The 13102-nt window shown below is 55.0% G+C and overlaps 1 protein-coding gene across 4 annotated transcripts in view; it reads right to left on the bottom strand.

The window, feature by feature from the left end:
• Nucleotides 1-13102, bottom strand: part of PPIL2 (peptidylprolyl isomerase like 2) — a 39178-nt gene that overhangs the window by 12951 nt on the left and 13125 nt on the right. For 2 of the 4 annotated variants that reach the window (XR_743759.3, XM_010330462.2), the window contains exons 6-15: nt 12260-12311; nt 9350-9441; nt 8237-8326; nt 7485-7560; nt 5157-5317; nt 2868-2943; nt 2416-2522; nt 1306-1395; nt 940-973; nt 228-345 (exon numbers count right to left, since the gene is read on the bottom strand). Coding sequence is in view for 3 of the 4 variants with exons in the window: in XM_010330462.2 (XP_010328764.1) it covers nt 228-345; nt 940-973; nt 1306-1395; nt 2416-2522; nt 2868-2943; nt 5157-5317; nt 7485-7560; nt 8237-8326; nt 9350-9441; nt 12260-12311 (896 nt within the window). In the remaining variant the exon portion in view is untranslated. The other 2 variants (XM_010330464.2, XM_010330463.2) reach the window with 2 other exon arrangements.

Here is a 13102-nt window from a genome sequence, read left to right as displayed (position 1 = left end):
TCATTCATCACCTCTGGTCTCTGAGGGGCACACCCAGCTGCAGGCAGCTCTGACTCACTCTGGGGTCCCCCTTTTGAATGCAGTTGAGCGTGTTTGGCCTGGGTGTGCCGTACACTGTCTGGGTTTGATTCAGAACCAGCACGCCCTTCAGGGAGGGCTATGAGGAAGCACCCGCAGGGAGCACCGGGTCACCTCCCAGGCCGCCCCAGTCGGCCCGGCCAACTCACAATTGAGACTTGTTGCTGTTGGGCCCTGAGTTGGCCATGCTGAGGATGCCCCGGCCTGTGTGCGAGAGGTTGGGCCGGAACTCATCTTGGAAGGGCTTCCCCCAGTATGACTCCCCGCCTGGAAGAGAAAGACTCACAGGAACAGGAAGGCCTGGGCCCCTGCCAAGGCAGAACCAGAAACCTCAGAGTCCCGAGGGGTATCAGGGCCTTGCTGAGACCAGCCTGGGGCAGAGGCACTTGATAAGGTGGTCCCCAGCCCCCCATCACCGACTCCTGGGCCCCTTGAAGCCCCCGTGCCTCCACACAGGCAGGCTGCTGCCCGCTCACCCCAGGTGAGTGGGACCTGCCCCAGGACAGGGATTAAAGGGTCAAGGCCGCCATCATCATCACTTGAGCTATGGGAGTATAGAAATGGGCAGGCATGGGCCCAAGCAGCTGCAGGCTGAGGGGCTTGAAGAGGCTGCAGGAGGGAGGGCTGGCCCCCAGGAGCCCAGAGAGGATGTCACACAGGCCTGCATCCCCTACTATGCAGGCCTCACAGCCACCCGGAAATGAGAAAACCAAGGGCCAGGCCTGAGAGGGCATAGCACTGATGGCCACCAGTCGTTCCACTCAGGTCTAATGGATTCCACGTCCGAGCTCTGCACAGCCACCCCTCATTCCCCAAGGAGCAGCCAACACGCCCAGAGAGGGGCCCAGCACCAGTACCTACCTGTGCCTGTGCCTGTGGGGTCGCCCCCTTGGATCTGTGAGAACAAAAGCCAATGCGCAAATCACACCACGAGACCCGAGCCCACCACCTGCCCAACTGAAGGAGATCCCTTCTGCCAGATGGCTCCTCACAGGAGCTGGGCTCTTGGCAAGGACGAGGGGCCCTCCCAGCCACCTCCCTGTGTGAACCCAGTTCTAGATGGGTTGGGGTCTGGAGAGACAGCCTGTGCATTCTGCAACAGAGGATCGACTGAACTCATTCTGGCCACTGTGGTCTCAGGGCCCTGGGACAGGGGAGGGACAAGCCTACCCAGACCCTGATGTCCCACCAAGCACATCTGTGCAGCCAGTAACTCGCATCACTCACCACAAAGTTCCGGATGGATCTGTGGAAGATGGTGCCATCATAATAATGCTTTTTGCAAAGCCTGATGAAGTTTTCGCAGGTTTTTGGTGTCTGCAACATAGTCCCGATACGTGTATGAAGCAGAGAACAGCCAAAGACGGCTCACCACAGCCACAGGAGGCCCTTTTTCTTTGAGAGGGAGTCTTGCTTTGTCACCCAGGCTGGTGGTGTGATCTTGGCTCACTGCAACCTCCACCCTAGGTTCATGTGATTCTCCTGCCTCAGCCTCCCACTCTAGCCAGGATTACAGGTGTGCGCCACCGGGCTTGGTTAATTTTTGCATTTTTAGTAGAGACAGGCTTTGACCATGTTGGCCAGGCTGGCCTCAAACTCCTAAGCTCAGGTGATCCACATACGTTGACCTCCTAAAGTGCTGGGATTACAGGCATGAGCCACGGTGCCCAGCCAGGAGGCCTTTAACATCCAGCAGAGTCAACTGCCCAGCCACACGGGGCAAGGATGGACCCACAACACCAAGCAACAGAACCTGTGCAGCCGCATGGCCCAGAGCAGAGCGCATGGGAGAAGTGCAAGCAGAGCAGCGGGTGCAGACTGCTCCCTTCTCTGGGACACTGGCACCTGTGCACGGGGCAACACGGCCCCCTAGGAAGGACACAGGGCACCGCTGTGGGTCCCGCCTAGCGACAGGCTGAGTTTTTTTTTTTTTTTTTTTGAGACGGAGTTTCACTCTTGTTACCCAGGCTGGAGTGCAATGGCGCGATCTCGGCTCACCGCAACCTCCGCCTCCTGGGTTCAGGCAATTCTCCTGCCTCAGCCTCCTGAGTAGCTGGAATTACAGGCACGTGCCAACATGCCCAGCTAATTTTTTTTTATTTTTAGTAGAGACGGGGTTTCACCATGTTGACCAGGATGGTCTCGATCTCTCGACCTCGTGATCCACCCGCCTCAGCCTCCCAAAGTGCTGGGATTACAGGCGTGAGCCACCGTGCCCGGCTAGGCTCAGTTTTTTTTTTACAAGCACATAATAGTGGCAGCCCTATATTTAACATGGCTGTCAAATGACCCCAGAAATGACCTCAGGGCACGGGGAAGGAGGGCCACCATACCCACCAGGTCGCAGTGCAGCTCCAGGTTGAGATCGCCCCTGTTGGTGTGGAGCCGCACATAGCCCTTCTTCCTCACAAACTGGTAGCGGAGCACATCCTCGTCAATGGCAGCTACAAGCAGAGGTCCCAGCTCAGTCCCTGCCCTTGCCCTGGGGGCACCCCACCGTGCCAGGCAGCACCGGCCAAAGACAGAGAGGCGTCTGTCGGAGGACTAGGCTCCAGCTCTGGAAAGAGCACAGGAGCCAGAGACGGAGAGTCTTCTGCTTGGGCCATGCACAGGCTCACCCCACCCTCATGGGCCTGGCAGGGGCTCAGCGGCTAAGAGGGGGAGGACTAGAGACTCAGGTGTCCGTGGGAGCCCCCGACAGGCCAAAAGAGTGGGAATCAGGGGAGGGTGCCCACCCCCTGCCACTGTCAGGTCACATGGCAGGTGTCTACAGAGGCAAAGGTGGCTACCTGCTTCGTGTGTGGTCTCTGGAACCATCGCAGTGGAGGTGAAGGAAGCGCTGACCTTCCCTGTGGAATAGTGGGCCTGCCAAGGAAACAGGGTGGCACCTCAGCAGTGCCATGGGAGGCTGGTGGACGGAGATGTTGTGCCTGCCACAAGCCAACCACATGCCACCCCTGCCCCCCAGGCCCTGCTGAGTGCCTCTCCTCCAGGAGGGCCTCCCCAGCTGGTGGGAGGAAGAAGCCAAGGACAGGCCGAGCCAGGGACCCCTGGCCTCAACCGGGTCCCGACTCTTAGGATCTAAGTGAAACCCTGTAGATTAAATACCACACAGGACCTCAGGGTTAGGAGTGTACGAGTGACTTCTCATTTCTTTTTAATTTTTTTTTATGAGACAATGTCTTGCTGTGTACCCAGGCTGGAGTGCAGGGGTGCGATCCTGGCTCACTGCAGCCTCCAAATCCTGGGCTCAAGTGACCCTCCTACACCTCAGCCTCCTGAGTAACTGGGACGACAGGCGTGTGCCACCACACCTGGCTGATTTTTTGGGTTTTTTGTAGAGGTAAGGTCTCATTATGTTGTCCAAGCTAGTCTTGAAATCCTGGCCTCAAGCAATCTTCCTGCATCAGCCTCCCAAAATACTGGGATTATAGGCCTGAGCCACCATGCCTGGACTCACTCATTTATTTATTTACTAATTAATTTTTGAGACAGAGTTTCGCTCTTGTTGCCCAGGCTGGAGTGCAATGGTACCATCTCTGCTCATAGCAACCTCTGCCTCCCAGGTTTAAGTGACTCTCCTGCCTCCCAGGTTTAAGTGACTCTCCTGCCTCAGCCTCCCGAGTAGCTGGGATTACAGGCATGTGCCACCACGCCCTGCTAATTTTGTATTTTCCGCAGGGTTTCTCCATGTTGGTCAGGCTGGTCTTAAACTCCCAACCTCAGGCGACCCGCCCACCTCGGCCTCCCAAAGTGCTAGGATTACAGGCGTGAGCCACCGCACCTGGCCTGGCCTAACTTCTTTTTAAAAGTCTCAAACTGCCGGGCGCGGTGGCTCACACCTGTAATCCCAGCACTTTGGGAGGCCAAGGCGGGTGGATCACGAGGTCAAGAGATCGAGACCATCCTGGTCAACATGGTGAAACCCCGTCTCTATTAAAAATACAAAAAAGCAGCTAGGCATGGTGGCACGTGCCTGTAATCCCAGCTACTCAGGAGACTGAGGCAGGAGAATTGCCTGAACCCAGGAGGCGGAGGTTGCGGTGAGCCGAGATCGCGCCATTGCACTCCAGCCTGGGTAACAAGAGCGAAACTCTGTCTCAAAAAAAAAAAAAAAAAAGTCTCAAACTTTCTGAAGTAAACATATTACATATTTAATCAGGGGTGGAGGGTAAAGTCCCAATAAACGTTATTTTTTTAATCACAGAGGAAGAAAAGGGGGTTTCTTCCATCAGAAGAAAATACAAGCCAGGCACAGTGGCTCACACCTATAATCCCAGCACTTTGGGAGGCCCAGGCAGGAGGATCTCAGGTGAAGCTAGGAATTCAAGACCAGCTTAGGCAACACAGCAAGATCCTGTCTCAAAAAAAAGAAAAAGAAAAAAAAAAGGTAATATGCCAAAGTGCTAAGGGCAGTGCGTGAGAGGGGGTGATCACATACAACAAACTTTTTCAAATTTTTCCAGAATTTGAATTCTTTAAGAAGGAGAACTTCAGAGCCACCTGCCCATGTCTCTGCACTCGCCAGCTCCAGATACCCACGCTCTGCCTAAACAGAAGCAAGAAGCGAACACGACAGCCCCATCCAGGCAGCACTGTGAGGTCCCAGGCATGCTGTCCCCCTCAGGACTGCAGCAGTCCCTGAAATGCCCCAACTGTCCCTGGCATGGCTTTGGGCCCCAGTGCACATTGGGCCCTGCCCTCCCAGCCTCCACAGAACCATGTGTCCACTCAACGTGCCTGCTCTGGCTGCTGAGCTCAGACTGGGACCACAGCACAAGGCAGACCTTCTGTGGCAGGGGCTTCTCTCCTGTGTGCCCCCACACACCCCTTGGTTCTTCAATGCCCAGTATGGACGTCAGCCGCTCCCCGGCCGCCTTCTCAGATTCAACCCTCCTTGAGGCAGCCCCAGGACTGTACACTCAGTGCCATCAGTGGTACCACAGCTCTGGGAGGATCCTGGCTGCCTCCCTGCCATTTACCCCAGGGCCCCATAAGCCCCGTTCCCAGGACCACTCCAAGAGGCAATGAGACGAGCAGGGAGAAAAGGGCTTGGCCGAGTGCCCTGTGCCACTCACAGCATTCAGCTTGTCCACTTTCTTCTTCTCCGGGACCTTCATGGTGGCTGCCAGAATCTCATCCCCTTTGAATTCCTTATAGAGCTCCTGCAGGGTCTCTCGGGTCTCAGCATTTGTGTTTTTCAGATAATAAGATGGGTCCTGTTTGGCCTTCTCCTCATCTACAAAACAGTAGCATGGCCCTGAGCAGCCAGGCCCCCAGCAGCCTCCCCACACGCATGTGCTGGGGACACAGATCCAGAACAGGCCAGGGCTCACCAGCCACAGCATGGGCCCCGTGCCACTGTCAGCCACAGAATGCCAAGGTACTAGATACAGGCCTGAACCCCACGCAGTTCACAAGAGTCTCAGAATGTACTTGAGGCTGATTTGAAGTTTCCTTTTTATATTTATCTATATATTCTAATATTTTTAAGAGTACATGCTTTTCTTTGTTTTTTTGAGACAGGGTGTGGCTCTGTCGCCCAGGCTGGATATGCAGTTACAAGATTTCAGCTCACTGCAGCCTCCACCTCCTGGGCTCAAGTGACTCCCCTGCCTCAGCCCCCCGAGTAGCTGAGGCTACAGGCCTGTGCCAACCACAACCAGCTAATTTTTCTATTTTTTGTAGAGACAAGAGTTTCCCCATGTTGCCCAGGCTGGTCTCAAAATCTTGAACTCAAGCGATCCACCTGCTTTGGCCTCCCAAAGTGCTGGGATTACAGGCGTGAGCCATAGCACCCACCTGCTTTGCTTCTGTAAATTTTTTTTTTTTTTTTTTTTTTGAGACGGAGTTTCGCTCTTGTTACCCAGGCTGGAGTGCAATGGCGCGATCTCGGCTCACCACAACCTCCGCCTCCTGGGTTCAGGCAATTCTCCTGCCTCAGCCTCCTGAGTAGCTGGGATTACAGGCACACACCACCATGCCCAGCTAATTTTTTTGTATTTTTAGTAGAGACGGGGTTTCACCATGTTGACCGGGATGGTCTCGATCTCTTGACCTTGTGATCCACCCGCCTCGGCCTCCCAAAGTGCTGGGATTACAGGCTTGAGCCACCGAGCCCGGCCTGCTTCTGTAATTTTAAAAGACATTTTGGGGCCAGGCGCAGTGGCTCACACCAGTATTCCCAACACTTTGGGAGGTTGAGGCAGGCAGATCACCGTCAGGAGATCTAAACTAGCCTGGCTAACATGGTGAAACCCTGTCTCTGCTAAAAATACAAAAAAAGAGCCAGGTCTGGTGGCACCTGCCTTTAGTCCCAGCTTCTTGGGAAGGTAAGGCAGGAGAATCATTTGAACCAGGGAGGCAGAGGTTGCAGTGAGCCAAGATTGCACCACTGCACTCCAGCTTGGGCGACAGAGCAAGACTGTCTGAAAAAAAAAAAAAAAAATTTTTTTTTTTTTTTTTTTTTTTTTTTTGAGATGGAGTTTCGCTCTTGTTACCCAGGCTGGAGTGCAATGGTGCGATCTCGGCTCACCGCAACCTCCGCCTCCTGAGTTCAGGCAATTCTCCTGCTTCAGCCTCCTGAGTAGCTGGGATTATAGGCACGCGCCACCATGCCCAGCTAATTTTTTGTATTTTTAGTAGAGACGGGGTTTCACCGTGTTGACCAGGATGGTCTCGATCTGTTGACCTCGTGATCCACCCGCCTCGGCCTCCCAAAGTGCTGGGATTACAGGCTTGAGCCACCGCGCCCGGCAAAAAAGTTATTTTTTAATTAAAACAAAAGAAGTGTTTGTGGGTCTTTTCAGATGTGAAATGCCCCGTTCTTGCCCTCTCAAGAAGGTGCCTCTTGCCTACTGGGCCTTGGACAGCAGCCCGCTCTGTGGAGAGGGTCAGGCACTCCTGTCTGGAGAACGCAGGCCCAGCCCAGCCCCAAACCCTGGCCTCAGACTCTTCTGAGTCAATCTCCCCCAGTCATGTGCTCAGCCTCCCTAAAACCCAGTTCACACGACTCTCATCAAATACCCAGGCCACTGCTCTGCAGCACCAGGCCAAGTGACCTCTGAGCATGAGTCCTGCTGGCTCCTCCGAGGCTACAGGACAGCCACCAGTGGCTAGGAAAACAGGAGGTCCCTGTCACCCCACCACCTGCCCACTGGAGGCACCAGACAGTGCAGAAAGCAGGGGACCCTCAGCAGGCATCCTGGCAGGGCAGCAAGTCTACCCCACATGTCGTTTCTGAGGCTGCAGTTGACTCGGATTCTCTCAACAGTGGCTTAGAAAATGCAGGGTTTATCTGGGCTGAAAGCCCTGACCCCCAGGAAGCCGGGGGCTTTGCCCAGGGAACACTGTCCCAATTTCCCCCAAACTCCTCCTCACCTAGCCCAGCCCCTGGTTGTACATACCTGGGTCTATTATTTTCATGTTATTCTTAACATGATAGAAGTTAGAGACATTGAACTTGTCCAGGTTGGTGGGATCCTGTAGCAAAGACAGAACACCCAGAAGAGTGAACCCAGCCTGCAGCCAAATGGCAGCCACATGTAGCAAAAGACGGGCAGGTGTCAGAGGTGGGGGGAGTCAAGCAGGGCATGGGGGAGGATGGTGGTCTGTCCCAGGCAGGGCAGCAAGCAGGAGCAGGGATGGGGCACAGCCTCGATAGGTGCTGGCCAAGCTGCGACCTTCCTCCAGGCACACTCTAACAAGCTGTTGGTCGCTGTTAGGAAGCTACTGGATGAGAACATGGGCAGCCGTGGGGCTGACGTCTGGTTAGAATGGGACAAGCCACAGAGGTGACTGACTGAGCAGGCTGCCCCAGGCCGTGCTCCAGCCATCGCCTGCTTTTTTCTAAGTTGTGTTTTTCATTAATTCACTTGGGGTTCTCTGACATCTGCAGGGAGGTCTGTGCCAGACACCGAGGCCCAGAGCTCACCACAGTTCAAGCCCTCAAGGCACTGGAGCAGAACTGGGCCAGCAGAATGGCCACTCAGATGCCTCAGGTGGCTTTGGGGACAGATATGAGGGGCAGATATCTGACATGGGGGTCAGGGATCAGGGAGGAGATGTGAATGCCAGGCTGAGGAGGCAGCCCCTGCAGAGGCCTGGGCTGGCTGCGGACACTGAAGGCAGCTGGGGCAGGCGGGCAGGGGACACTCACCTGGAGGGTGATGATGTCCTGCCGGGAGAAGGGCTCATCGCTCAGCAGGTCCCGGAAATTCTTGGCCTTGATATTTAGCTGTTCCACTGCCTACAGCCAGGAAGAAGTGGTGTTACGATGCCTGCCCCAAGCCTTGGCACAGGAGCCTGCAAGCAGGGAGGCCTGGAACTGGCACCATGGCACCATTTGAGAGGTGAGGAACGAGAGAGACAGCAGTGTACACCCACTGGCTGAAAGCAGTGGCCCCACAAAGGTGGAGCTGGCTGGGCATCAGACGATGTGCCAGTTCAGCCTTGCAGCAACCTTCCTGCAGGAAGCTCTTGTCTGCATATTGATCAGCAAAGTGGCTGGGTGAGCCACCGACCCACTCACCGCAGCCTTCACCGACTACCTCCCATGCACGGGCATGGTGCCAGGCCCGTGGGCAGGGGCTGTGCACATGAGATGCCTGCGCTCCTGGGGCACAGTCTAGCAGAGTCCTCGATCCACTAATGAGGACCGACCATGCCAGTCTGTGCAGGCTTCTGGCAAGAAGTAGCCCCTAAGGTCCCTGGAGCAGCGAGGGCCAACTACACCCCACCAATGTCCTGGTACAAGATTAAAAATGGCACAAAGGTCGGCTTTCCTGCCCTGTAGGGCCTGTCCCGCCTCACCCCTGAGAGGAGGACCCGCGCGTGAACATGGCTGCCTCCTCTCTTCCTACACCCACTCCCAACCGGAACTCCTCCAGGGGACGGCTCCCTCCCAGGGACAACTGGCTCCATCCAGAGCCAGGGCCAGCACTCCTCTCACACCGTCCTCAGAGCACGGTGCCTTCCCAGCACCTGGGCTTTGCTGAAGGTGTGGAAGGACCCCCTGCGGGATAAGGGTCTCTGGTCGCCAGCCAGGACTGCCTGATTCTAAAGGATGTACCTCCCCCAACCCTATTCTTGACCTGCCTGAAATCGGGGAGGCTGCCATGCCAGAGCTTTGGCAGAGGCCCGTGCCTGTGGCTGTGACTGTAAACCTCACAAAGACGGGCCATGCCCACAGCACAGCACAGCTGATATATCCTGGGAACACATAGCAGAGATCTCCCCACCACAGTCACCAGGCCAGGGAGCAAGGACACACCTCGTAGGCGTAGACATTGCCGGTTGTCCTCACAGCCACAATGTGGGTGTTATTGGTGAACACGGTGAACAACACTGGGCAGTGGTACTTCCCTAGAGAGAAGGCACACATGGGGAGGCCAGTCACCTCTGTGGGTGCTGGGGGCCAGGACAGGACAAGACAGAACGCAGCCAAAGTCAGCGATGGGAGGAGGTGGAACCCTGTCAACTGCCAGAGCAGGGAACCAAGGGGACAGCTGCTTAGCCCCTCAAGCCCCTCCATGCCATTAGGAAACTCCTATTCAACCTGCAAGACCCAGTCCCTGCATCATCTTCCTCACATTCTCCAGCACACCTCTGCTGACCGCCATGCTAGTCTCCTCCGCTTCTTGAAGTTGGCCCTCAGCAAGAAACAACCCATGCTCCAGTCCTGACGGCTCCACCTCTCTCCCACATTCCCTGCCAACCCCCTGCTTAGATCTTCCTTCAGAACCGCCCATCCCCTTGCCTAGCTACTGTCTTTTTTGTTTTGTTTTGTCCTGTTTTGAGATGGAGTCTTGCTCTGTCACCTAGGTTGGAGTGCAGTGGTGTGATCTCACATCACTGCAACCTTTGCCTCAGGGGTTTAAGCGATTCTCCTGCCTCAGACTCCCAAGTAGCTGGGACTACAGGCATGCATGCAACACCATGTATGGCTAATTTTTGTATTTTTAGTAGAGACAGGGTTTCACTGGTCTCTACTGGTCAGACGGGTCTGAAACTCCTGACCTCAAGCCATCTGCCCACCTTGGCCTCCCAAGCCTTGGCTACTGTCTCTCTTGGCTACTGTAAGTCCCCACCCAGTGGAGACTTGAGCCCTTAGGGAGACCTCATCTCTACAAAAATGAGAATTAAAAAAATTAGCTGGGGCGGGGCTGGAGTCTGTGATGGGCACAGGGGAGACACATCACACTTCCTCTCTCCACTTTCATCCACAGGGAATAATTCCAATTAACAAAGAAACAAAGCAGACTGGCCGGTAATCCAGCATTTTTTTTTCTTTTTTTGAGACAGTTTCGCTCTTGTTACCCAGGCTGGGGTGCAATGGCGCGATCTCGGCTCACTGCAACCTCCGCCTCCTGGGTTTGGGCAATTCTCCTGCCTCAGCCTCCTGAGTAGCTGGGATTACAGGCACGCACCACCATGCCCAGATGATTTTTTTTGTATTTTTAGTAGAGATGGGGTTTCACCATGTTGACCAGGATGGTCTCGATCTCTTGACCTCGTGATCCACCCGTCTCGGCCTCCCAAAGTGCTGGGATTACAGGCTTGAGCCACCGCGCCCGGCCGCTAATCCCACTATTTGAGAGGCTGAGGTGGGTGGACTGCTTGAACCCAGAAGTAAACTTGGCCAACATAGTAAAACCCTGTCTCTAGAAAAAACACACAAATTAGCTGGATGCGGTGGTGGTACCTGTAGTCCCAGCTACTTGGGAGGCTGAGGTGGGAGGATCTCTTGAGCCCAAGTGGCAGAGGTTGCAGTAAGCTGAGACTGTGCCACTGCATTCCAGCTTGGATGACAGAGACCCCATTTCCCCAAAAAAAGGAAACAAAAGAAAAGAAGCTAATTGCCATGTCAAAGTTTAAAAAAAAAAAAAAGCCGGACCTCATCCCTCCCTCAGTAGCTCCCACCCTGGGCAGAAGCCCAAGGCCTCCTGTGGCTCCCAGGGCCCACAGGACTGCTCTGCACCTGTCCCCGCCCCAACCTGTCACATCCCCTGCTCCATCGCTGGCACATGCTGTACCAGACACACTGGACTCCTGGCTGGGCACAGACACCCTCAAGCGTGTGCCCACCTCCGGGTCTTTGCACTGGCTGTGCCGTCGGCCCGGCCCTGCGCTCCCTCGAGCCCCTGATGGCTCTCCCTCCCCGCGGTGTGTCAGGGCAGCTCTCTCCTTGCTGTGCTCTCCACACAGAAGCAGCCTCTGGCACACCCTGCTGCGCTGCTCTCTGATGTTCTTCCCCACCAGAACACATGCTCCTTTCAGGAAAGACGCAGCCTGCTGTGCTCTCTGCACACGGCAGGCACTCAGTAAATATTTGCTGAATGAGAGACACACATTGCTGATCACAGACAGGGAGGCAGCCCACCCTCGGCCACCAGGGTGCAGCTCCCTGTCCTCCACCTTTGTCAATGACATGCTGAAGTTCACCCATTCATTTACCTGCGAATACTGCACCAGCTAGGGACCAGGCTCTGGGCTCGGACAAGTGGGGCAAAAGGGCCATGGCCTCACGGGCTACAGCATCTCCCTGGAATGCATGCACCCAGTGAGCATGGACAACCCCTAAACCATGGGATCTGCAGGGGCAGAGGACCTGCGCTAGAACCCAGGACAAGGTCAGCATCTGGGCAGGGGTGAGCTGCACACCTCACTCAAGCATCTGACAAGAGCAGTGGAGGGTATGTAAGGGACATGAAGCAGGAGCTGCTGGGCTGGGCTGGGCTAGGCCCTATGAGCTGTGGTGAGGAAATGCCCAGCCCAAGAGCTACCCAACCAATCCCTCCAGACCCTCCACATCCCCTCCCCAACTGCCACCCTGGTTCCCAGCGCAGAGCAACTTCTGCCTCCAACAGCAAAGAGACCACAGCCTCAGCCAGTGGGGACCCATGCCCTCCAGCTCTGACTGTGCCCATGAAGGCCACAGGCAGCTCACAACGGCCCAATCACCTTTGTGGGAAGTTCCCAACACCCAAGGTTCTGCCCCCTCTCATCCCCAGCCTAAAACCACACAAACCTTTGAGAAGAAATCCTGTGACACCTTTTGAGGACTAAAAGCAGGTCTCCAGCTTGGTCAGAAGGAATGACTGACTCCATATGAGACCTGGTGAGAGCCAGGAGCCTGGGTCAGCAAGCCAAGCCTAGAGTTGGCCCCAAAGGTTCCACTCACCCTCACTGTTCTTGGCAAAGTTCAGCTTGATCAGGGACCTCCCGTCCAGCTTCTGGAAGAAGCAGAGTTAATAATTAATGATAATGAATAAGTCACTGATGCACAGAGATACTGGGGTCAGACAGAGACAGGCTGAAAAGGTCTCTGACCAGCCGACTGGGCAGCTCTGGACAAAAGGGAAGGCCCCAAGACCCTGCAAGGACCTCATGGGGGCTGCAGGATGGCACCAGGTGGTTGTGTTCATGTGGCACCCCCACCATTCTCTGAGAAGAGCCATCACGGGTGATTCCGAGCTGAAAGACCAGGCCACTGGGTGGTGGTACAGTTCTGCAGGGTTTGGACATTTTTATGGTGAGCACAGACCACTTCTAAAATTAAAAAACAAACATATTTTACCAGGCGCAGTGGCTCATGCCTATAATCCCAGCACTCTGGGAAGCCAAGGCGGGAAGATGACAAAGTCAAGAGATTGAGACCACCTTGGCCAACACAGTGAAACCCCGTCTCTAGTAAATACACAAAACATAGCTGGGCATGGTGGCGGGTGCCTGAAGTCCCAGCTACCAGGGAGACTGAGACAGAATTGCTTGAACCCAAGAGGCGGAGATTGCAGTGAGTTGAGATCACGCCACTGCCCTCCAGTCAGGCAACAGAGTGAGTCTCTGTCTCAAAGAAAAAAAAGAATGTATTTCTTCAGCTAGTGGGGCAACACACAGGTCTGCCTTATTATTCTGTCATATGAATATTTAAGAAAAAAAAAAACATTAAAAGTGGGGAGAAAGGGAAGAACTGCACCCCAATGCTAAGAGTGGTTGTGGTGGGACGGTGGGACCCTCTATTTTT

The sequence above is a fragment of the Saimiri boliviensis genome, chromosome 21, assembly GCF_048565385.1.
Source record: "Saimiri boliviensis isolate mSaiBol1 chromosome 21, mSaiBol1.pri, whole genome shotgun sequence".
Classification (NCBI taxonomy): Eukaryota; Metazoa; Chordata; class Mammalia; order Primates; family Cebidae; genus Saimiri; species Saimiri boliviensis.
This window is presented reverse-complemented; position numbering and strand designations above follow the sequence as displayed.